The following is a 24,697-nucleotide window of genomic DNA, read 5'->3' on the forward strand; positions in this document are numbered from 1 at the left end:
TAGACCTGGTTACGCCCACCCATCCCTTCCACACTAAAACAGCCGTTTTAAACATATGAAAAATATAGTTTTTATACATTTATATAATTCAGCAGCTTAGAAATAATAAAAAAATGCATGAGCCCAGAACCTGTTTGTTTTTTTACTGCGAGTGGAGTTTTGTTTGTTGCACAGAAAGAAACAGAGACAGACTGAGGTGTGAACTGCTGGTTGTGTGGAAGACCTGTGTGCAGCAGACGTGACGTAATTAGGGGGCGGGGTCAGTTGGAGCGAGAGGGCGGAGCCTCAAGCGGCGGAGGCGGGGCTACGAGTGGCTGGACCTGCAGCTACCCCGTCTTTAATCAAACTTCTTCCACCTGCCGCTCGGTTTCCCCCCGGAAACGACCCGCTCCGTCTGCGAGGCCTTTTAAGAAAATGCATGATCCCATTTATTTTTAAAGGAATACTCCGCTAAAAATCAAAGTTCAAACATTATGGGAGGCTTCCATAATGTGATTTTTCTACATACATTTTTTATTTTTTTTTTTTTTACAAATTTTTGTTTTTCTGTGCTGTTTTCGGCCAAATAAAAAAAAAAAGAGGATGATTTATGACTATCCATGTGTTTGTTAGTCTACACTTTTAATGTTAGTCTATTGTCGGGAAATGTGGTTTTATGACTCCAGTAACCAATACTACCAGTAGCAATTAGATTATTTTAGCTAATTCAGGCATGTTTGCATATGTGTTGGTTGCTTAGTCAATATGGTTTAATCAAGTTTTATTCATGACAATACCAAACCACAATAAGTGAAAAATCAATTTACGAATAATTGAAATGTTGGGATTTGAGCATGTTTATGAATGTAATTAATAAAAAAACTCCTCATATACAAACTAATATGTAATGGTTTAAGATCGTAGGTATGAAATGATTGAAAACGGAAGTATGAATGAACGAAATGGTGACGGATGACGAACGGATTCATATGATTGGTTGTTCCCTCAACGACAATTTTCAGGAGCCAAATAGAACCGTTTTGTTTCTACTCCTGTTCAGTTCGTCGGTATTTGGAAAGCTGACGGTTTAAAATAGTTTTTTAATTCGTAGTTTGCTCTATTTCTACTTTGACCGGTTGTCAAATGACCCAACAACGAACAAGAACCGTACACGACGGTTTACTGGTTAGCTTAAGCTAATATTAGCCAAAGGATTCAAACTGACGTCCCCAAAATGAAGCAAATTAAATACAGTCTACAAAAACATAAACTAAATTACATTTTACATCAGGCTTGAGTATTCTGGTGACTTTTCTTCACATTTCAAACTGTATTTTGTTGGGATATTTTAGATTTTACGTGGTTAGAGTCGCCGAAGGTTAGAAAAACCGAAATTGCAGCCCGGTTGGTGAAAACTGCGTTGTAAACATCAACTTTAATTAGCCCAGCTACTTTTATAATACAAAATAATCATCAGATGTGGACAGAAAGGCAGTGAAAGTCTATCCAATATTTCATGAAAGCAGATTTTTGCGATTCAGTATATTTTGGCTTCCTTCTGGGTATGAATAAAGTTTCCATCTTTCTTTATTTAATGTTTAAAACATGAATTACAAAAAAAGGGAATAACTGAAATGAAAAGGTAGACGTGTGAAATTGTTTCTTTTTTCAGCATGAATTGAGAGCCAAACAGATATTCCCCATAAATAGGGAATATCTGTTGTTTTCCTTTAAAGATGGATCATAAACTATATTTATAGAAAACCCTGCAGCACATTTTCCTTCTTTATGTGTTCCAGTTCTTAGGGGGAAAAAACTTAAACAAATGAGAAGGCAACACGAGGACACGATCCGGCCCAGAGCTGAAAAACCACCCAGTTTATTCCCTTTGAGCCCAGCTGCTTCACTTTTATCGTTTTCCGAACTTTATTTTATTAAAGCTGCATAAATATTTATCTAAACTCAAGTCTTCAAACAAGAAGGCGCTGAAATATCTTCATATTCAACATCCAGTTGCAGTGATCTTTGATTTTCTGTGGAGTATTTCTTTAGCAGACAGAAGAGATTTTGGTACAGTTTCCGTTAACCAGAAGGTTTACCAGTTAAGTGCATCATCATCATCACAAAATTAGTTTGAGATTATCACATTGTAGAAACAGTATGACCGACATAATATCTAACAGATGTCACCACTGACAAAATAAAACAGAACCAAAATGAGAATGGATTTATATTTGAGGGGAATTGAGTCCGGTGGACCTTTCTCACTTTTCACGCCAACGCTACAGCCCCCCCCCTTCCTCAATGTTCCTCCAATATGTCATGGAGGGGGGGAGGTAGAAGCTATACGTGGGGGAGGGTCACCAGCTCTCCGTCCACCTCAAACTCCTCACCGCCGTCGGGGGAGAAGAGGTACGTTGGCGGTTTCCACGGAGACTCCTCCAAGCAGGAAGGGTAAAGTTTCCCTACGGCGCAGCGGAAGTCCTTCCCCAGATCCCAGAGGACGCGTTCGGACACAGGCTGCCGCAGGTACCAGCGGTCCAGGTCCGTGTCGTACTGGTAGATGGCGTACTTGGCGCGCTCGTTCATGTGGGTCTCCCTCATGAAGATGCAGAGCGAGTTGAGCAGCACCACGGCACGCACGCACGGGTCCGAGTAGCGCTTGGCTGGGATGTTGGCGGCCAGGCGCCACTCGTTCTTGTTGACGTCGTAGATCTCCACGGTGACCGAGGAGCCGTCGATGGTGCTGGTCGGCATGCGGATGCCGGAGTTGCTGACCACGTGGAGGCCGCCGATGTAAAAGATGAGGTCACCGAAGGCGGCGGCAGAGGCGAAGCAGCGGCTGGTTTTGCGCATGGCCATCTCCACCCAGGCGTCGGCGCGGGGGAAGTAGCAGTACATCAGGTCGTGGGTCATCACATAGATGCAGTCGTGTGCCACCACCGAGGTGCTCCAGTTCCAGGCGAAGGGCAGCGGGCTCATCATAGTCCACTCATCCTTCTCGCAGTCGTAGCGCTCCACCGTGCGCTTGTTCAGCTCCCCGCCCACGTTGTCGCCGCCGATTGCATAAATGTAGCCGTCGCAGTAGACCAGCGACGGCTTGATGCGGGCGCACAGCATGGGGGTCTTCGGCACCCAGGCGTTCTGCTGCGCATCGAACCAGAAGAAGCTGTCGACCGAGCGGAACACGGCCTGCAGCTTCCCGCTCCTGCCATGGTTGGCTATTGAGTTTTTGAGGGGGATCTGACCGCCGGCGATGTAGACGTCGTTGTCGGGGGTAACAAGGGTCCCGACCTTCTGCAGGTCTCCCGGCGGGTTACACAGCTTGTACACCTTCTCCGCCTGCGGGCTGTAACACACTATCGTCGTAGGCGCTGACGTCGACGTGACGTAGCTCTCGCCTTGCGTCTCCGACATGGCCTCCATGAAGATCAGCATCTCCTCCTTGGTCATGCCCAGGCGAGGCTTGAAGAACTTGGGCATGGACTTGTAGAGGCCCTGCACCACCACCGACTTATCGTTGGGCGGCAGACCCTGGAACCAGGCGCGCTGGGTCACCTCCGACAGCGCGTCGATGCGGATCTGGCTCAGCACGGAGGACAGGTGCTGCGAGCGTGCCTCCATGTTGAACTCTAACCACAACATGGCCGCCTCGCGCACCGTCTCCTCCTTCTCCACGTTGAGGTTGTCGCTGCTCAGGATGTCGATGAGCAGCTCATGGGAGAGCTGCAGGAAGGCCTCCTGTCGGTAAACTCTGGGGAACTTGTGCTCCACCATGCGCTTGGCGCTCTGCTTTAGCTCGCTGCAGCTGAAGAGGTCGCCGATGCTCAGCATGCGGACGCAGTTCTCAGCGTTGATCTTCTTCACCAGGTAGTCTCTGCACTGCAGCAAGACGTCTTCCACCTGAACCAGACAAACGCATCACAAATCTGTCCAATGAGGTTACCTTACACACCCACTGCAAAAACACAAAGTCTTACTGAGGATGATTAGTTTAGTTTATTGTGTAAATATCTGGAAATAGGAAAAAATTAACTTACAGAAAGAAATAGGAGCTTGTTTTAAATCAGTAATTTCTTAATATTCATGTGGAAGTACTAGTACCGTTGACAGATTATTTCAGTTAAAACATGAGGAAAATATCTTGTTAAAGTGAAATAATTTGCCAATGAAATTAGTACTTTTTCATTAATATTGGTAAGATATTGTTTTTTGCAGTGGAAGATATTTAATACAACAAACAATAATTATCAATATATGAAACACTGATAACATGATAAGTTTTTCAGCCATATTGTTCAAACCAGGTAAAAGTAAAACGACGCAAGACTTTTTATAGCTAGAAATCTGGACAGATTAATTTGTCTTCCTTAAGCGCCATAAGACTTGATGCAGAACACTGATGAACATTAAAATCCAGAACTAAACTGGATTTTGACTACACTGTTCTCTTGATTGGTAACGTTTATGAAAAAGTCCCTCTGGGGTTCCTCAAGGTTGAGTAATCAGTCCCTCGTTGATTATTTAGTTACATGACAGCCAAATTATGGAGGGTTCAAGTTTGTGTTTGTACCTCAACAAAATGCTAAGATACTTGAGCGAGGGACTGAGACGTACCTGCAGGAAGCAGGCGGTCTCGTAGAGCGGCTCCACCGTGCTGTCGCTGATGGCCAGGTGGCCCGTGTAGGCGTAGGCGATGATGATCTTCAGCGTGGCGGGGTCCACGTTCCTCAGGTGGACGTGGGTCTGCTTGCTCTCGCTGAGGCCGCTCATGAACATCGCTCTGCAGTGCAAACACAAGCGGTGAGCAGTGCTGGGCAACACGGACTTATTATTATTATTATTATAATAGCATCACAAAATATTGTGATAAAATGACAATAAAAGTGGCAGTAAGAACCATTTCCTCCTTCTTTTATAGGTAACTGTATAACTGAGTGCAAAGCACACAAACGCTGCTCTTGAAAAACGTTCTCATTTGCAATACATTTCATTTGGACACAAGTCACAAAAAAGTGTGATTTGTTTTACTAAACTGCACAAAATCACTAAAAACCCAGACATGTCCAGGGAAACAATACAGCCTGTCCAAAAGAACCAAAAACATAAGACAGAGGTAGACAGGAGGTTGAGGATGCACCTCTTTCCATGAAACAATAAGTTTAGTCATTCTAAGTTGTGCTAATAGCACTTAGCATTCATCAAGACTCATTGGTGGAATTGAGAGTGTAGCGCAACTCAAATAATTATCCGTCTGGAACCCAGTGCGCTACAGTACAGCACATTTTAACAAAGCTTCCAGGCAGATAATTCACCTCTAGGAATTGTAATAATAGAGGGACTAGAATCAGCCACATTTCTATGTTACTGCATCAAATTTTACTGCAAGATTTTTCTAATCTTTACTGCCCTCTCTTGGTCATTTTTCTCATATATGTCAAATTAAGTCACACTAAAGTGCAAGAAACTGAGACTGGACCAGGTCAGAGCAGATGTTTCTGTTTGGGTCTCCAAACTGGGTCATGCTGGCTGTTTCACAACCTGGCGTTGTTCTTTTAAAAACACACAGAGCCTCGTAATGACGGCTGGAAGCTCGCCAACGCTCCCAGCCGGAGCCTGGGTACCTGGAAGTGGCCGCTGCTGGAGTCCCAACACCGCCGCGCTGCCCGTGTTATTCTACACCAGCGTCCACACGGCGAGTTACGTAACCCCAACAACCAGGAAACTACTGAGCCTCGACAGTTTAAAGAAAAACAGCACCTTTTTGAAATAACTCTGAAGTGAAAGATTCAGCTCTGACGTTTTGAAAACCACTGAAGTAATTATTTAGAATTATGAAGGAATGTCAGGATTCACTATCTCCTTCATTTCTCACACAAAACAGAAGCGCTTTCTGATTTTAGGGGATTCCTGATGCAACTGGTGCACTAACCAGAGCACCTGTGATCAAATCAGAGAGGAAAATCTATTCCCGATCAGCTATTTTTACCTCAGCTGTGACATAATCTGGCAACTTTAGCATGTCTGAAACCTATAAATTAGCAAGTTAGCTTCTTCATTTTTATTTTTGGTTGATTTCACAAGATGCTTTTGCCAAAGGAATCCTGAAGCCAGTAAGCCAGATTAAAACCTAGAATGAGGGTAGGACTGGTCGCCATGGCGACAGCTGACGATGTGAGAGATTAAAGGACAAAAGAATGGACAGACTGAGGGACAGTTGGACATCCAGATAGAAGGACAAACAGACTGGATGACAGATGGACGGATGGAGACGGATGGATTGATGGTTGAACTTCAACGGATTGATGGATGTTGGATAAAACGATGAATGAATGGATGAACAGCCGGATGGATGCACATCTTCCATGTTGAAAGTGAATCCAGTTATAAATCCTGAATTATTTTCCAGACTTCCTGACCAGACCGCCGCCATGTTGAAACCCCAGCAGCCAATCAAAAGGCTCCAGCTCCTCCTCTTCCTCCTCAGGATGAAGACCAGATAGACCTGCTGTTGGGATAAAACCATCCGCTTTCTGGTGGGAAGCATGATGTCAACCAGCTGCTGCATGATTGTTCATTTCATTCAGAGAACAGACTCATCTGGAAAACATTTCACCAGTTTCTGCCTCCAAACTGAACATTTACGGTTCACCTTTAGCAACAGATTAAATAATAATCCAGAAAAACATCAACACACAACTCAAATTATCAGGGATTTCATTGCTCTTTGTTACCAAAACGTAAAAAGAAGAAGAAATGTGATTTTCGAACAATACAGAGGAGGGTTTTTTTGGGTGTGTTGGCCTCAGCAGGGGCTAAACCTGCCAGGCTGTATTACGCAACCCTGCGGAATTACCCATTTTACCCCTCCATCTCTTAACAAGAGCTACGTGACCAGACTCTCCCTCCCTCCGCCTCCGCTCTGCGGTCCGGCTGCTCCCCCTGAAGCCAGGCGTGGAGGATGGAGAGGAAGCAGGAGGAGTTTGGCGGAAACGCAGCGACACCTCCGCACCCCGAGGGGGAAACACTCTGTTCGCACCAGACAGGCAACGCGTGGGGGAGGGGGCATGATGCAGCAGATTTCCAGCTGAAACCTACAGACTGCTGCATCTCATTATGCAGCAGCATTACATTATGCAACGCTGAGCGCATGAAAGAGCAAAACGTCTGGTAGCAATTACTTCAATTTTTCCCTGAATCTACCAGGAACTGGTTGGAGAACAGGAGCTGGAACCAAAGCGCGGTCCGGGGGCTCACTGGTGGACCTTCACGTGATTTTGTTCGGCCCAGGAGCTCAAGTCGACAGTAGCTGCGTTTCCTTTACAAATTTACCCAAAACTTTGTTGATATTCATATAAAGTTGAAAAAATGGCTCCATCATTAACCTTTTGACTGTTAGCTTTTATAATGAGCTCAGCAGCTCTATCAGGTGTTTGCTAATTGCAGCTGGCTAGTCTGAAGGAGCTGAGTGGGGGAGGGCGGCTGTGTGAGGTGGCAACTCCAGCTAAGAGGAGGAGCTGCGGCTCAAAGGCGGAGCTAGGTCCACCCAGGCATTTTGCCATATGGTAACATTCCTGTACTACTGAATCCAATCTGTATGATACTCAACTGGCTCTGTTGTTTTGTTGTCATGTTGGTTTACAGTGAACCTTCGCTATAACACGGCCTCACAGAGTTTTTTGTGCAGTTTTATTTTTTTCACAGTGCATTGTGTTCTGCGTCCTGATTGGCTAAACAGTCTCCACGCCTCTTCTCTACCTGTGTGCCAATAACGTTACGGTATTTAAATATACAGCTTGGCTAATTTTGGCAAATATTTTTGCCCAGAAGAAAAAAAAGAGCGACAACAACAACTACTGATAACTCTGTTCTTCTCCTGAAAAAACCCACCTGCACCTCACCAACTCTGAATAGTTATAGCCCCTAAAATTAGCTTATAGTTTTATGTTACAGCCATCTAAAAATTATAAATAAACTTTTTCAGATTGATTTTCAAAGTGGATAATCTCCACAAAAATATTTTTATTTCCCCCAGAAATCTTGCTAAGCGCTCTGGTAGGGCAGTGGGGCAGTTCATCATTTGCCCCACTGTGTTTTAGTGTTAAAAAATGTCAAGTTGACAGGAAATTTTGTAAATATGAGATCAACAACAAAGAAAATACAGAAGTGGACAAAATAAAACTACTGTTTCTGTAGACTTGTCACAGAAACAAATTTTTCTCGACAATAAATTGTCCCAGAACTTATTGCGATAAATGATAAATATTCTTCTTTACACTATTTTCAAGTAATATGGCATAATGACACAAAAACACATTCTGAAAGATCAATAAACTTTAAATTACAAAGAATGTTTAACACTGGATCTGGAAGACATTTTAAATATTAAAATTAAATAAAGAAAACAACAGAAAAAAAAAAGAGAGACAGACCCAGTTTCAAAACACTCAGCCTGGCAGGGGCAGGTAAAGCCTGGTGGCCCGTCAGGCTGATAATACTCTGGAGGAAACCATGGTAACAGTTAAATAAAGCAGCCTGCTCACCTGAAATAGGAGCTACACGTGGCCAGAACCATCTTGTGACACGGGAACTCCGCGTCCTCCACCAGCAACACCACATCCGTCAGAAGCTTCTGTTCGTAGAAGAACTTGAGCTGCTCCAGCAGCGAGACGGCGTAGTCCGTGTTGACCGGCCTGCGCTCACTCAGACCCGACATGGTTGCATCCCAGGAATCGCGCCCCAGCTTTGAAAACTCGCGTGGCCGGCAGAACCGGACTCAAACCAACCAGGAGAAATTTGAAAAGGGGAAATTTATTCTCTGGTCCTCCACACCTCCACTGGAACAGGTGGAGATGTCAGACGGTGGCGGCGGTATCAGGAGTCCACAGGAAGTGGGGGATGCAGGGTGAGGACGGGGTTTCCCCTCCGAGGGTCAGCGGTCATCGGACGTCATGCGGCGAGGCACGGAGGGCGATCGGAGGTAGAGAGGGCGACTCCGCCGCGGCGCCGTCACATCAAGGGCAGCTGGAAAACAACAGTGTTCTTTTATTTTGATCAGGAATTATTATTAAAATGAATACACTGTAAAAACACAAAATATTACCAAGTGTGCTTGGTCCATTTTCTAGTGCAAATATCCCACTACATTTAAAATAAGAAAGTAACTTATAAGTAACTTTTCAGAAGGATATAGAAGTCAACAATTCCTTAAAATCTGTTCCACTGGTTTCATTTATAACATGACATGGTAAACATAACTGATAATAAGTGAAAATATTCTGCCAATGGAACAAGTACAATTTTAAGGACTTACTGACTTAAAACCAGCTCCTTTGTCTTGGACTACACTGGACTCTTTTCTGCCTTTGCACATTTTGTTTTGTTTATGTTCACCTAATCCTAACACTTGAATTTGATTTATTTATATCACAATAAGGAAAATTAATGAATAAAAAGGAGGCATGCAAGCAAAATATACAACTTATCTTTCACTTGTACAGTGAAATAAAAGGTAATTTTATTTAAATAGCACATTTTCAGCAAAGGCAATTCAAAGTGCTTAAAGAGGAAGTCAGCAGGTTTTTTACACCAGGTGGGAAGATGGAGCCGTCCAATAACAAACATTTTGTCCTGATAATACGGCTTCTAAATAAAATCTCTGACATTATTTTTTTTCCTTTGATTTTTTGGCTTAAAAAAAATAAAATAAAATCAGATATTTTCATACCAGATCCTATTTCTCCCCCACTCTCTTTTCTAGACAGAAAATAGTTTCAAAATGTGACTTTTCTCAATCATCCCTTCTGTGAGTTGTACAATAAAATATTAGAGCCAGGCTATAAAATTATTTGCTCAATTACAAGAATGTTCTCACAATATTAGCAAAATAAAAACAATTTTAACAGAAAAAGTCTTTGATAATTTTTTGTGTTAAGAGTTTGGAGTATGACCTAACAAAGAAAATAAGGTTATAAATCCTAGAAAACTGTAAAACAGGTATTGGACAGAAAAGGCCTGATCAGTGCAACTCCAGGTGTTTTAAATAGTTTATATTCTTTTCTGTGGTTTTAAAAACTTTTATTGGACTTCAGTTTGAAAATTGCAGTTCATAAATCAAACATAAAATGATGTCAAAAGCAGCATAAACGATTTATATTTAATACAAACCAATTCTTCCCAAATTTGACCAAATTTCTAACTATTCTGGCTTTCATCTTCATTTCTAATATGGAAATACTTAAATATTGTTCTCACAAATTAAGAGTCTTTTCAAGAATCTGGCTTTAATATTACACAACTTAGTGCTGGTTTTGCTAGACTAATTCTTGCAGGTTTTTAAGCAATCCTATCCAAATTTATTTAAAACAAAACATTATGCTCTAATACAATTTCTAAGCAAAATCAAGGTTTCATATTGTAATCTTCATTAAAATTGTTTGAAATGATGCAGCTGCCAAGGTCAGCATCACTCCCAGCTAACTAGCCGGTTTATTTTGATCTTGAGGCTGACATTTTGCGAATCTGTCCCGTTAACATGTTCTGTTAGCCCAAAGCTAATTAGCTACATTAGCACGGTATCGCCATAGGAACAACCCGTTTGAGTGGCTTCATTCTGGCCTGGATAAAACAAAAAGACGTGATCAGATTGGCCCTTGCTTTATAGCGGAGTTTCTGGTTATCTGGGAGGAAAATAAAATGATCAGGACCGAACCAGCGGCTCTAGCCTGATTCACAGCATGTTAGCATTAGCATGGTAGCTATAGCTTTCCCCATTCTGCACAGTTCCGGCCCAGTTTAACGGGGCACCCGCTGGGGCACACTGCCTGGTTGTCAGTGAGAAAGGAGTCAGATACCACCATCCAGCTCTGGTGTTGTGACAGAAGATTATGGTGTCAAAAAACATGAAAGGGAAATCAGACAGCATCAGCTAAGCTAATAACGGCCAGAGCTACACATCGCCTCTTCCGTAAAACACCTCCGATAAGGAAAAAAATACTACATTCCTTACTTTAATCGTCGGCGAGCTCCACTCACTGAACCGTCCTGATGTTTTTCCGTCGGTATGAAGAGTAAACTGGACCCTTGAGGCCGAACTGAGACGATAAAGACTGTTATGAGTCGGCGCCGAGCAGCGGACAAACCTCTTAGCGCATCAAAGGCGCCTCTACAGAGCAGAGGCCAACTGAGGATACTGCACTCAAACCCAGTGACCTGCCCTTTTGAAAGGAAAAATTGCGCCCTCTGCTGGACAGACAATAACAAAACAACGGTAGCATGGAGACATGGCGCCCTCTGCTGGATAGATTGTGATAGCACAGTAGAGAAAGAAAGTTAAAATCTCTTCGTGACAAAGAAATTGTTTTTTTAAAGCTGGACTTCTTCTCCAACAAACAATTTGAATTTTAAAAACAAATATTAAGGGTACAAAAATACACATTCCGTCATAATTATACGCATAGATTTAAGTGGATAAATATTGGAAATCTTTTCGCCTGTGTTAAAATTTATTCAAGAAACAAAGCATTAACATCTATTAAAAATTCATCAAACACAAAAAATTTACTTTTAATTGACAATTAAAAAGTAACATAATACTTTAAGGTGGTGGAAACTTTTAAGAAAAAATAGGAAAACAGGAGATTACATTAAAATATCTTAAATAGCCTTCCAAAGATAAGCAAACCAAGTATCTACATTAAATGGATTTAAATGTGTTTTTTTATTATATATTTACGCAATAATTTAATATTATAAATATTACATATATATATTTTTTTAAACTTATTTTAACATAAGGCTCCCGGTTGATCCCGAAGGCAACATTCCTGACGGGTCGCAAGCTGTTTGCTATATAACTAATTGGCTGCAGCAGTTCGGCTTTTACTCAGTAGAAATGACGTTCGGGCTTCATAGAGCGACACGTTTCTACTCCTGTTCAATCAGAAATTGTTAAAGTAACTTATTTATTTTTCTGAAACTTGGGGATGTTTATTTATTTTCATCCCTGTGTGTTTTATTTCCGACAGTCAGCGAGATCGTGAATGAAAATGGAAGGTAAGTCGTTTTTATTTATAACTTTAAAATTAAGTTCAACCAATGTGTGGTTTGAAGCTATTTGAATCCTTCCTGTAGATCCAAGCAAACAGCCTCCCCCCTTTGGCAGTGGAGCTCAGAGAAGCTCCCATCCCAGACCTTTCTTCTTCGTCCAGCCACCTTCTCAGCCGTATTATCTCTACCCTCCCTGGCACCTTACCAACCCATACAGCCACTTTGGACCGCCTGCAGGTATTCAGCCATTCACACATGTAGATCATGCATTCATATAGTAAATCTCAGAGCATTTTTCTCAAAATCTGTTTATAGGTTTTAACTTTGGCCGCCCCAGTCTGCATCCGTACCCCTATATGCCGTACCCTGGCTTTGTTTTACCACATGCCCCGTTATATCCTGTAGATTACAGGCGGATGTTTGAACCTAGATTCCAAGCACCAGCTTGGGGAGATATACCTCGTCAACAGTACCATCCACAACCTCCGGGGCGTCGTGAGACCGCTTGTTCAGGGGCTCAAACTGACCCTAGCGATGCCATAAACAAGCTAATTGAGTGCTTGGATAAAATCCGAGCCACAGAGCTTCACAGCACCGACCGAGAGCAGGACTCTGGCATTGGTTCTCAATCCTCAGGTATCTTTTCTCCTGTAGAAGAAAAAGCTGAAAAACAGGGTCACCCACTGCCATCAGAGCCAAATCATGGCTCTTTGGAGTCTCCAGGTGTGACTTCAAATGATTCCATTGGAGGGGTTTATGATGGCAAGTCCAGTCAAGTTATTTTGGACCATTTGAGCCCAGACGGAGCCTGGACAGGAAGACTGGAGGAGGAGCTGCCTATTGACAGCTCTTCAGTTCATGAAGAATATCTCCATCAGTTGGCACCAGACGAACACTTTGTCTCACATGAGATGGAGGTCCCAGATATTCAATCAAATATCTCGGTGACTGTTCCAATTTGTGATGCTGAGAAGGACCACAAATCTTCACTTCCCTCCAGTCACCTGGTCTTAACAGAGGCTAAAGTCTCAAAGGTAGAAGATTCCATGACTTCCTGCGATCAAATAAAACCTGATGAAGGCTACCAGATCATCAAGCTACCGTTTGATGGTGTTTTTTCTCCTGGAGCTGTGCAGCTCTCATCCCCAGCTGCCCCTTACCTTTGCAACTACCTCCCCATGCAGACTACACATGAGCGCATGAGTGTCCTCAGTCCATCTTTGGATGAACTGTCTTCCAGAGATGAAATGTTCTCTACAGATCTGGACGACACGGATCTCTTCCCAAAGCATATGTACACCGGGAGGAGATTTTCGGCAGTCATTGGAGGATCTCCTCCAGCGGCAGACGATGAAGAGGATGCATGGTCACCGAAGTCAAAGAGGGTTGTGTGTGCTTGTTGTGGGAAAAACTTGGAAAAGGGAACAAGCAGGAACAAAATCCATAGCTCCAAAGTGTATCATGATGAAGCTGGAGACTCTGAAGAGGAGGGTGTATATGGGAGAGGGTGCGAGCAACCAATTAGAGTGGTTGTCAGGAAGCATTCTGCACCAAGGAAGACTCAAACTGTCCAAAGACATTTAGCTAAACCTTGGTATAAGAAAGGCCAGTACAAAGGGATGCCAGACTCCATGAAACAGGTGGAGAGTCATGAGGCCTGTCAGCAGGAGGCTGCTGAATCAGAAACCGAGGAGTTGGACAGCAGGGAGCTGCAGTGTAGAACATGCCAGGGTAAGTTGTGAATTTTTTTTTATTTTATTTTTTAAACATTCAGGAGGAATGGATGTGACCATAAATCTGTTCACAGATGGACTCTGCAGAGCGGATGTGGCCACGACAGGCCAAGGCCGATGGCCGGCTGGAGAAGCGATTCCCCGTAGAAGACATGCCACCCCTCTGCAACGACAAGGTAACAGTTCGCACACCCAAGTTGTCAATTTCTTTAGTTTTTTAAACTAAGTTTTTCTATAGTTTTTTTTTTTTTTCAGCTAAACACTCTTTGGCTTACCAATGGTTTAAATTTCCTTTTTCGTGTTAACGTCCTTCATGCTGGTTTCATTAGAAAACTTGATGAAGCTGGAGACTCTGAAGAGGAGTCTCTTCAGTTTGAAAGAACTGTCATGTTTAAAAGCAAAATGCATGGGACTGAGCACACATCCCTGAGGGACTGATTTACTCAGTTTAATGGCATGTGCTGTTCTACTTTGTATTTTGTATGTAAAAGAGTCAAAGATTGTTTTTTTTTATCTGTTGAATTTTCTCTTAACCCAACTATGTAGAAATGAGCCCTCAGTGGAAGGTGATGTATCACAGACCTAGAGATGATGATCAGGAAGGTGAAGAAGAGGTGCTTCCATTAAGTTGGGAAAGAGGTATTTTTATTTGAGCAGGGGTTTATTTTTTGGCCATTATGTGAATGTAAAATGTTAATTTGTTTTTCAGGCTCCACAGTGAGAGGAGAACCAAGATGTTGACGTTTTCCTTGACTGAGTTTTGAACAAAATGAATTGAACTGTAGGTGGCAATCATTCCAAATGAACAATAGTCTTAACATCTATTTGCATGTTTATCACTTTTTGTTTTTACAGGTCCCCCCTAAAGGTGTAAAGGTTGAGGGATAATGGAGCACCAGGTGTAATGCACTGCACAAGAAGCATAGTTGTATAAAAGGAAAAAAAAAAAATCTGCAGTGATGCTGCCTTTCACCAAAGACAACTTGATCTCACAAATGGGCTTAAAGGTTGTTGAAGATGCCACTGTTTGGGGTCAGTCCAATAAAATATAAATATTTAAGCTTGTTGTGGGGCTTTTGTTCTAAACCAGCCACCATGGCTTGCTCTTTTTAAATGTGAAATCCTAAAGGGGTAGAAGTGTTAATGGCCTGAAATGGATTTGGGTAGCTTGAATTTTGTAGTTTTCACACCAAAAAGTTTTATTTGTGTGAACTGATTACTTCATTTCCAAAAGTAATCAGATGCCCAATGGATGCAGTAAGGGAAACTTCTAATAAACAGGCTATTTTTAGTATAATTTGATTAAGTGGGATTTTTCAAATACTGCCTATCCTGACAGTACCTTTGCTAGCAGCTATGCTAGCGATGAGGTGCAACTGTAAAACTCATCTCTGCAAATATTTAGATGAAAATATTCTTCAGACTAAGACAGTTTTGACAATTTGAAGTTCTGCTCCTGAAAACAGTAATTTTTATGCACGCAGTTCTTAGTTTGGGCATCAACGCAGCACAGTGGGGGTCATCGTCGACCTGTGGGGGTCATCGTCGACCTGTGGGGGTCATCGTCGACCTGTGGGGGTCATCGTCGACCTGTGGGGGTCATCGTCGACCTGTGGGGGTCATCGTCGACCTGTGGGGGTCATCGTCGACCTGTGGGGGTCATCGTCGACCTGTGGGGGAGTTGAGGATGTCCAGGTTGGTATGATGGCTGCCTTCAGGTCATCTTCCTCTTGACAATACTCCATTGAGTCTCTGGTTCTGGTTAGACCAGTATGCTGGTGAATCACCCGCAGTACCACGGTGGTCACTGGACCAGGTTTTGGTACCTTTGGCTCTGTGGGTCAGCACCATGTTCTTCTGGAAAATGAATTGGCATCTCCATAAAGCTTGTGAGAAGAAGTAACACAGAAATACTCTAAATGTCCTGATAGATGGTTGCATTGATTGGACTTCAGAAAACCCAGTGGACCAGAACCAGCAGACGGCATGGAGACACCAGACAATCATCGGAGACTACACTCTGGACTTCAAGCAACATGGATTCTGCATTTCTCCACTCTTCCACCAGACTGAGACCTTCACTTCCAAATAAAACACCAACTTTACTTTTATCTGAAAACTTTGGACCAGAGAATAATGATCCAGTTCTGGTTCTCCTGTAGCACAATGACTCTTAATGCCTCAGTCTACTCTTTGAAGTGATTCTCTGTTGTGCCATTTCCTAGCATATGTTTTCCTTCCAACCAACTTTCTATGACTATGCCTGTGAACATCCAGCTTCTTCAGGACATCAGAAGTCAGCACTACAATATGTTGCGCTTCAGAGAAATCCTGAATGGAGGTTTTCATTATCTGTAAGTCAACCAAAAGTACAGTAAATGCTCTATTTCTATTTAAACTATATGATACATGGGTTTCACTTTCTGAAGTAATTAAAAATTATTTAACTGGATACTCACCAACATATTCTAAATATAGAACACAATTTATTTACATCTTCCAACATTTGAGATGCTGATTACATTTGTGGTTAAATGTCTTATTTTAGATCTTCTAGTCAGAGAGAATATCTGAGTTTTGAAAGTTGTTTTATTAAAACCAACCGTTTGAACATCCTCCCCTGTCTAAATCTGAATCTTTGAGCTAACAGATGCAGACAAAGAGTTTGTCATAATGATACAGATCCCATTTTGATTGATTTGACAAGTTATTAGTCATACCACAGAAGAAGCAGAGCATCATAAGCAGGGTTGTCATCTAGAAGAGTAACCAAGATTTTTAACAAAATATTAAAGAATTGAACATGTTGATGCTTAAAAAACAATTCTTAATCCTTGGAAAAATGTTCCTAATCTGCAGTTGAGTTTTAGAACAGGTTGTTTTATTCTCCAAAGTTTATGAATAAACAGAAAGATTCCATATAACATTACAAACTGGTTTTGTTTGATAATTATATGCAGAGTTGGGTAGCAACTAGTCAAACTTCCTCAAGTACATTTACTTGAGGAACCTTTTTTTATTTACTTTTAGGAGTATGTTTGATATGCTGCATCGCTAATCTTGAGTAAAATTTCTGGATTTTCTTCCCACTGATTGACAAACAATCATGTTTTAACAAAAAAACTCACCAGACAGACACACACCTGCAGTTTCTGTTAAAGTTTCATAAGTTTTTTTATCGAAAGAAACAGATTTGGAACAAAATTTGTTTTGCCTCATTTTATTTATTTATTATATATATATATATATATATATGCTTCAGATATATCTCTGTCAATGAAACTGAGTTTCAAATGGATTATTTCATAACTCACACTTGTGAACAAAAATAAAAACCAAAAATAAAAACCTCTTAAAATACTGTTACCTTATATATATATATATATATATATATATATATATATATATATATATATATATATATATATATTTCAAATATATATATATATATATATTTATATATATATATATATATATATATATATATATATATATATATATATATATATATATATATATATATATATATATATATATATATATATATTTCCAAATATATATATATATATATAAGGTAACGGATTATGTAATTTTAAAAATATTAAATAATTGATTATTTCATCACTTGAGTAATTTCTTGGATGGGTACTTTTAACTTTACCTGAATATGTTAAGTAGTGCTACTTTTATTTGTGTACAAATTTTACTCACCTCTGATTGTCCAAAGAAAAACAGATTCTATCAGAGATGTTTAAAAATCAAAAGGATTTGACTTTTTAAGCCTTTGTGTGTCATTAGAGCCAATCTGATTCTTAGTTTGGATCACAGCTGTGTTTTCCAGGACCATGTGAGTGAACGGTACCACAAACACCTGTTCGGAATAAGCCTCTGTGATTGGTTCACACAGCAGCTTATTAAGCTCTAATTGGACGAACATCACCTGGAGCGGAAACTTCTTTGCAGCTTGTGAGTGTTTGGTTTCCACTTGAAAGCATAAAGTAAAGCTCATCCGGTTTCTCTGCGGGTGTTTTCTTCTCCTTTGCATGTAGGTGCAACTTTACCCCCAGGAAATAATCTTAACTCCTCAGTAATACGTGTCTCTCTTTGTTCAGATATGGAAGCAGTCACGCCTAACTTGCAGCGTTCCTTCGGGCTGGGCCCTAGAGGTCCAAACTTGAACCCGAAGCTGGGACCTGAGCCGGCCGCTCCTGGTCCGCCTCGTCCGGAGGAGCAGCACCATAAGCCGTTTTTCTACATCCAGCCTTCGCAGCAGTACCTGCCGATGCAGAGTCTGCAGTGGCCGGTAGCCATGCCTATGCCCTACAACCCGTACTACGGATACCCCGGCTTAGGTGAGACTCTCTGACTCTTCGGGGCGGGCAAATGGATTATTAACATTTCTGTCGCGAAGAGTGGGGTTGTACTTTCAGAGACTACGCAGGGGCGCTCTGGTAAAGGGGGCGCCAGAGAGATGGCAGGAAAAATAAATTCTAGTTGGCATTTTCTGTATTCAACATCCAGAGTTGGGTAGTAACTAGTTACATTTACGCAGTTACATTTTCTTGAGTAACTATTTTGAGAAAGTACTTTTAGGTGCATCTTTACTATGATGTACTTTTTTTATTTTTACTTGAGGGTAATTTTTATTATGACATATTTCTTCACTGATGTAAAATTTACAGATTTTTCTGCCCACTGAATGAAAAACAAACGTGTTTTAACCAAAAACTCAGCAGAAACGGTGAGTTTCTGGAGTTAAACACCTGCAGGTGTTTTTAACAAACACAAGCAGATTTTGTTAAAATTTCCTAAGTTTTTTTTTTTTTTTTTTAACAAACTGATGTGGAAATATTTTTGTTACAAATGTGAATTGTCATTTTTATCCTTAAAATACCAAAATTTAAATAATTCATTATTTGATCAGTTAGTCAGTACCTGAGTAAACTTTTTAACGTATATTTTTACTCGTTTTTGAGTAATTCCTTGGATGGCTACATTTTACTTTTACTTGAGTAAAAATATGTTTAAGTAGTGCAATTTTTGAGCACTCAGCCCACCTCTGTCAACACCTGTGTCCAGAATGTGTCCTTATACACCTCAGAAAGTAACTAGTTGCTATTAATTTTTCATATGTAGAGATGCTTTCACTGATAGTTTGTTTTAGGTCCATTTATCTTAATAGAAAACAAGGAGAGGTAGGCAAAAACAAACATATGAAATTTCAATGACAAACAATGCATAAATGAACTGACATTTTGAGAGACTTGGGATAAAAGTAGCTCAAAATGTTAACTTTAGTCCAGGATTGCAAGATTTTCTTAACTTCTATGTCACTGCCCTCTGGTGGCCTAAACATGTAGTGCAAGTCAGGAAATACAGGTGTCTGGTTTGAGGTGCTGGGGAGGTAGTGGTGTTACTTGGAAATGGTTTCTTTATCTCTGCAAAAGTTTTCTTTTCCATCTTTAAAGATATCAAATTAAAGACTTCATGGTTGAAAATATGAATAAAAAAAATCTCGGATAAAATTGTAGATCTTGGGTTTTGCACCATTGCTTCATTTGAAGTGTACAGTTGTACTACTGTTGGTACTATAGCTTTCTAATATTCCCTCCTCAGCCTTGGTCATGTCTTTAGATGCACAGAGTGCCACATGTATTGCAATCTGTCATTATTCTCTACAAATTTGACTAGTAGGATGATATATTTTCCTTTTTGACGACGTTAAATATCTCTGTTTTGTTGTGGTCAAGGGCTTGGCCTGCCAATGATGCCCCACTATCAGCCGAACCCCTACATGGAGCCGCCTGGCTTTGTTGTTCCCCACACCCACCTCCATCTTATGGACTACAGACGAATGCTGAACCCCCAGTACTACCACACCATGGCCTATCATGCCCGCAGGTTTCGCTACCAACACAACTCTGCGTCGAAAGAAATGACCAGCTCTGAGGTTCAAACTGAGCCGCTTCTCTCAGTTCATAGGACCAGCACCCCAAGGTCCAGTGGCGACTCCACCGACAACACCACTACTGATCAGCTCCAGTCACAGGGTTTCACCGTACAAACGGAGGAATCCCCCTCAGAGCCCCAAGAGAAGGTGCCCTCTTCCACCATGGGGAAACCATCAAAAAGCACCTTGGTGATTCAGACAGAGGAGGTGACGATTGAATGTTGCACCACACCAGTGGGACTCCAACTGCTCCACGCTCAAGAGGCTGCGGAAATGTCCCACAGCTTTTCCCAGGATCTGGTTCAGTGTAGTTCTCCTACCCAGAGTGCTATCCTGCAGGATGAGGGTCTCGACCTTCAAGCAGACCAGTCTGAGCAGGACCTCAATGTTTGTCCAGACACCCTGTTAGGTGGGAAGCCAAACACTGGGGAGAAGAGCCTTTCTCTAGAGGATCCCATGAACCAAATGGATCCTGTGTCTGTAAACGAATCTGAAGAGACTTCAACTGATGAAGACTTGAGTGCGACCTCAAAAAGCTTTAACCTCAAAGTTGTTCAGGTGCCATTTGATCCAACATATTTGGATGAACTGAGAAAGATTGAGTCCACAGTCTGGTCAGCAGAGGAATCGTTCGTGACTTCCCCTGTCCAAAATGCCTACATGAAGGCTTCCAATAAAACACTGAATGCTTCAACTGAGGAGTTGATAATGTTAACACAGGAGGTTCCTACTGAGGAAATCATTGAAACAGAGATGCCTGCAATAGCAAAGGTTGAACTAGAGGAAATTGTCCCCTCTGTAGAGATGTCTGAAGCAAATATCTACCCTGCTACAGATGCTTCTCCACTGGCTGAGCTAACAAACGCAGCAGAGGAAAGTCTTTCAGCCAATATCCTTCTACTAGATAATTCCCCTCTGGAATCAGACAGAGAGCATCACCAGCTTGAAACTACAAATGACCAAGATCATCAGGACACCTCCTTTGAATCTTTGCCTGCTTACCTTCCCTCTACCAGCTGGATTTCTGACTTTAATCATAGCTATCACTCCAAAAAGATCCCACTAGCTCCTATGAAGCAGAACAGACCAAGGAATCTCCATAGTCTGGATGTGTCTAAAAGGAGAAGAAAGCTTAACATGGATTACAAAGAACAACCTAATGTTCGGAAACCAAAAGAGAAGTACAAACCCAAAGGCAAAGTGGATCGACAAAGTTTTTCTGACCATGAATGTTGCCTCAGCAGAAATTTCAACGAGAACATGTTGAGCTCTCGGTGGTCCAACAATGAGCGACTCTGTACCAGATGTACGGCAAAACGTAGGATCAACACGTCTCCAAGTTCGGTGTGTGAAGGCCGAAGCTTGAAAAGGAAAGCTGTTCCTTTCCAGCAATGGAACAATGTCCTTTTACCGACATGTGAAACCTGCAAATCTCACACAAAGAGGCAACTCATGAGACAAGATTCCAGTCCGGATCTTTGTTCTCCCCATTATGGACATGACACAGAGTGCGACTCTTCTGGGAACAGTTCATGTCGAACGGGACAGGACTTCAAGAAGCCGCTGGCACTGAGGCAGATGGCAACTGAAAGTCCTATGACAATCCACCCAAGGCTGAGACAGAGCAACTGCTCGCATGACGATCTGCAGAATCAGTCGGTTAGCTGGGAAAGACTCCGCCGATGTCCGCATGGGAACACGATCCGAGAGATTGACGAGAACTGTGACGCACCAGTTTCCCACGAGGAAAAATGGAGTAACCTGGACCAGATGTACCCGATGCCCAAACGGCAAACTGGTAAGCCAACAACTAACAAACCATAGGGCTACATTTATTTCATGAGTGTCATGGGGACTCTGAATCTTAAACTAGTTTCAGTTAAAGATTTCTAGATCTGGTTAAGCAAAAATATCTCCTTTCATGGAGCTGTTTTCAGTTCAGTATTTAAAGCAGCTTTAAGAACAGCAGGGGCTAACATCTGACCTCACTGTCTTCCAGCAGAGAGGTCATGGAGAGATGCAGCGCTCAACACTTACAAAGGCCGCTTCTTGAAGGAAGCCACCTCACAACACTTTATTAATCACAAGAAAACACAACCACAATCACAAGGTTTGTTTTTGATGTTTCACTTTACCGTTTAAAAACAAAAACCTGTAGTCTATACCCTTAAAGTCGGGGATATTAGACTTAGAAAGCTGTAATGAACTAAAACAAACACAGATGCTAAAGGCTAAAATCAAGCAGTTGTCACAAGTGGTTTTTCCACTGCTTAGTTTGATCAATATCTAATTGGTGGCCTATTGGTAAAAATCTGAACTGGCAACAAAAAGATTCTTGATCAGGTCAAGATTTAAAAGCTGATCAGGTCAAGATTTAAAAGCTGACTGTCAAAACTTGAAGCCATGTGCTTTTAATTGTATATCTTTGTTTGTAAACTTGGCATAAAAGAAAAAGGAGTTGTTGCATTTTTCTTTTAAAAGAATAGGAGGAAAAAAGCAGATAAAAAAAGATTTAACTTGGATTGGATAAATCTCCAGATTCCTTCATAGATTAATTTTTTATTTCTGTATTTTAGTCATATTTAAATTATTTACAATAACATTCTTATGCATATATATATTATACATTTTATATTATGGTTATTTGAATTAATGTCCACACATTAATGGTTGTGGTAGCTTGACGACAATTTCCCCTTGGGAACAATAAAGTATATTTTACTCTATATAAAGCATTTACTTTGAAACAGGACACTTGTTCAAGTCATGTAGTCTAACTCATTTATTTCCTTATTTGTTAGTAGCATATGGTCTAAGTTTTATTGTCTCAATTTTAAAAATTTTTTTCCTGTCTTTTTTTCAGGAATCTGCACAAAAGAAACGAGATGCTGATTTGCACAAGAGCACAATTTAAAGTACAGCCACTGTTTGTTTTAATGATCAGCACTTAAATTAAGTCTTTTACACTTTATTTGGATATGTAAATAATCACAATGCTCACTATTTATTCATATTGAAATAAACACAATTTAATACTTTTTGCAAACATCTTGAGTTTTTGTTCCTCAATTTGTCCACCAGAGGGAGCTGTTTCCGTTCAGAAAACCCTTAATCAGATGAATAAACGTCTCTATTTCACTGATTTTTAGAAGAACTAGGAAAACTAGAAAGCATAATTTGTCAGCTGTGGCTTTTCTTTTTAGTTAACATCTGCAGAGTTGACAGAAATTGTATTTTAGGAAGAGAAGTGTGTTAAAGTTTGGTGTGGAGAAATTAGTTAAATCTAAGTAATTATGACACATTTACTCCAGATGTTTAAATGAAAGGTCTTCTGTCGATGCCATTCTGTGAATTCCTGATGTCTTGTGGTAAAACCTGCAACATTTTGACCACTTCAGCATTCTGGATCAACTGCAGTGGGTTTTTGTTTTGCCTTAAAGGCAGAAGCTGTGAAGACGGTTGCAGTGTTCAATGAAACTAAATATAAAGGCAAGAATGAGTTTCTCTAGATCTTACTAAAGCATCAGTCCTTTAATCCTGGGAATGTTCTGCAGGCGATTGAAGGCCGACTTTATAACTATCTCTATGTGGCTCTGAACGTTCAGGTTTGAGTCGATCACAGCCAGATGTTGGGCCTGCTTGTTTTTCTTGTGGATTTTCATTTTTTTAATTTAATTGTTCACATTAAGTGCCACATGAAAGGAAATTGTTAATTTTAAGTTTATTGATGTTTCAGAATGTGTTCTTCCATTATTATGCAACTTGCTTGAAAATGGTCTCAAAGCAATATAATTAATAATTATATAATTAATAATTTAATATAATTTAAATGTAGTGCAGTCACTTCTGGGATGATTTGTTCAGAAAAAAATATCATTTTGACAGATCTAATTGTTCATTTTGTTTTTGGAGATGTCTTACAAATTCTGTCCAAAGAAAAGGTTTAAAAACCAGTTTTAGTTTTCTGTTTGTGTAAACTTGGGTAAAAATCTGTACTTCAGACACTCCCACTGGTTGTTGGTCGATCTTAATCACCACATTTTCTACTCAATCAGCTTTCTAATTTATTACAGTTCCTGCTTTACAATACTACAACCTTTTCAAACCTCCTACCTAAAACAAGAGACTAATATTAGACATGGTCCCACCTTTACTTGGACCTTAACAAATGAAAAGTTGCTAAAATAAACATTGTTGCCCTTTTGATGATTAGGTCAGCAAAAATGACGAGAACAAGTTCTTAATGATGTTTGGGGAAACGGCTTTTTGCCTCTGGGCTGAATTAGTTAAACAAAAAAGAAATAATTAGACCAGCAATTTTTCTTATGAAGCTGCTAAAGTGGTTGTGGCGCACATTATTGATAAAGCACAAAGCGTTTCTCCCCGTGGGCTTAAATACACATTTACTGAATAAACAGTAAGTCAGTCCGGAGCAGACCAGTAGAGCTGCTCGACGCTGCCAGACGTTCAGGTAATGAAACCAGCTGTAGTGACGGTTCTCTGGATGAAGCATGTAATGTGTTGCCATAATGGCTTCCTTGCTGCAGGGGAGGTGAAACCAGGAGCCAAGTTTCTGTCTGTTGACTTGTGGTGGGAGTTGATGTGACTTTCAGGGCCTTGGAATAGGCCACCACTTACACGGCTTGCTCAATACGTCCAGAGTGTTTAGTAACTAGTTATGTTTACTCAATTATGTTTACCTGAGTAACTTTTTTTTAAATTGGACTTTTATGAGTATTTGCACTTTTTGCTGTTACTTCAGTCATTTTATTATAAAGTAATTCTAATTTTGAGTAACATTTCTGGATTCTCTACCTATTGGATGAAAAACAAACATCTTTTAACCAAAAGTTCCTAAAAGAAACTGATTAGAAACATTTTTCTTTTGCCTGATTTTATTTTTTTTTTATGTTATGGTAATTTTCATCCTTAAAATACCAAAATTTTTACCTTGCAAATATCTAATTGTTAAATATTAAATGATCAT

The 24,697-nt window shown here is 40.8% G+C and overlaps 3 protein-coding genes across 6 annotated transcripts; 2 read left to right on the forward strand and 1 right to left on the reverse strand.

Annotated features, from left to right (window-relative positions):
* Positions 1-1,245: 1,245 nt before the first annotated feature.
* Positions 1,246-11,190, reverse strand: kbtbd2 (kelch repeat and BTB (POZ) domain containing 2). Its single transcript, XM_044105079.1, has 4 exons — positions 10,988-11,190; positions 8,523-9,003; positions 4,597-4,762; positions 1,246-3,882 (listed from the first exon to the last, which is right to left on the reverse strand). The coding sequence occupies exons 2-4, from the start codon at positions 8,693-8,695 to the stop codon at positions 2,323-2,325; spliced, it is 1,899 nt and encodes a 632-aa protein (XP_043961014.1). The 5' UTR covers positions 8,696-9,003; positions 10,988-11,190; the 3' UTR covers positions 1,246-2,322.
* Positions 11,191-11,845: 655 nt separating this feature from the next.
* Positions 11,846-14,697, forward strand: buc (bucky ball). The gene is made up of 7 exons (XM_044105082.1): positions 11,846-12,033; positions 12,112-12,264; positions 12,343-13,758; positions 13,835-13,936; positions 14,307-14,399; positions 14,470-14,541; positions 14,616-14,697. The coding sequence occupies exons 1-6, from the start codon at positions 12,021-12,023 to the stop codon at positions 14,499-14,501; spliced, it is 1,809 nt and encodes a 602-aa protein (XP_043961017.1). The 5' UTR covers positions 11,846-12,020; the 3' UTR covers positions 14,502-14,541; positions 14,616-14,697.
* Positions 14,698-17,609: 2,912 nt separating this feature from the next.
* On the forward strand, positions 17,610-22,756 carry LOC122824390. Of its 4 annotated transcripts, none has more exons than XM_044105023.1 (5): positions 17,610-17,726; positions 17,873-18,112; positions 19,511-21,508; positions 21,713-21,820; positions 22,574-22,756. In XM_044105023.1, exons 2-5 carry the CDS (start codon positions 17,875-17,877, stop codon positions 22,600-22,602), a joined length of 2,373 nt encoding a protein of 790 aa, XP_043960958.1. In that variant the 5' UTR covers positions 17,610-17,726; positions 17,873-17,874; the 3' UTR covers positions 22,603-22,756. The 4 variants fall into 4 exon arrangements, with proteins under 4 accessions (XP_043960958.1, XP_043960956.1, XP_043960955.1 ...); XM_044105021.1 differs by having other exon boundaries at positions 17,614-17,726; positions 21,710-21,820; XM_044105020.1 differs by having other exon boundaries at positions 17,694-17,805; positions 21,710-21,820.
* The last annotated feature ends 1,941 nt before the right edge of the window (positions 22,757-24,697 follow it).

The sequence above is a fragment of the Gambusia affinis genome, linkage group LG21, assembly GCF_019740435.1.
Source record: "Gambusia affinis linkage group LG21, SWU_Gaff_1.0, whole genome shotgun sequence".
In the NCBI taxonomy this organism is placed as follows: Eukaryota; Metazoa; Chordata; class Actinopteri; order Cyprinodontiformes; family Poeciliidae; genus Gambusia; species Gambusia affinis.

What these genes read in the sequence shown, in the direction of transcription:
- kbtbd2 (XM_044105079.1), bottom strand. Translation starts at nt 8,695, where the DNA reads ATGTCGGGTCTGAGTGAGCGCAGGCCGGTCAACACGGACTACGCCGTC. An exon ending in ACGTGTAGCTCCTATTTCAG is followed by an intron (nt 4,763 to 8,522) that starts GTGAGCAGGCTG and finishes TTTGCACTGCAG; the next exon opens with AGCGATGTTCATGAGCGGCC. An exon ending in AGACCGCCTGCTTCCTGCAG is followed by an intron (nt 3,883 to 4,596) that starts GTACGTCTCAGT and finishes TGTCTGGTTCAG; the next exon opens with GTGGAAGACGTCTTGCTGCA.
- buc (XM_044105082.1), top strand. An exon ending in CCACTTTGGACCGCCTGCAG is followed by an intron (nt 12,265 to 12,342) that starts GTATTCAGCCAT and finishes ATCTGTTTATAG; the next exon opens with GTTTTAACTTTGGCCGCCCC. An exon ending in TCCATTAAGTTGGGAAAGAG is followed by an intron (nt 14,400 to 14,469) that starts GTATTTTTATTT and finishes TTTGTTTTTCAG; the next exon opens with GCTCCACAGTGAGAGGAGAA.
- LOC122824390 (XM_044105021.1), top strand. Translation starts at nt 17,875, where the DNA reads ATGGAAGCAGTCACGCCTAACTTGCAGCGTTCCTTCGGGCTGGGCCCT. An exon ending in GATGCCCAAACGGCAAACTG is followed by an intron (nt 21,509 to 21,709) that starts GTAAGCCAACAA and finishes ACTGTCTTCCAG; the next exon opens with CAGAGAGGTCATGGAGAGAT. An exon ending in AACACAACCACAATCACAAG is followed by an intron (nt 21,821 to 22,573) that starts GTTTGTTTTTGA and finishes TCTTTTTTTCAG; the next exon opens with GAATCTGCACAAAAGAAACG.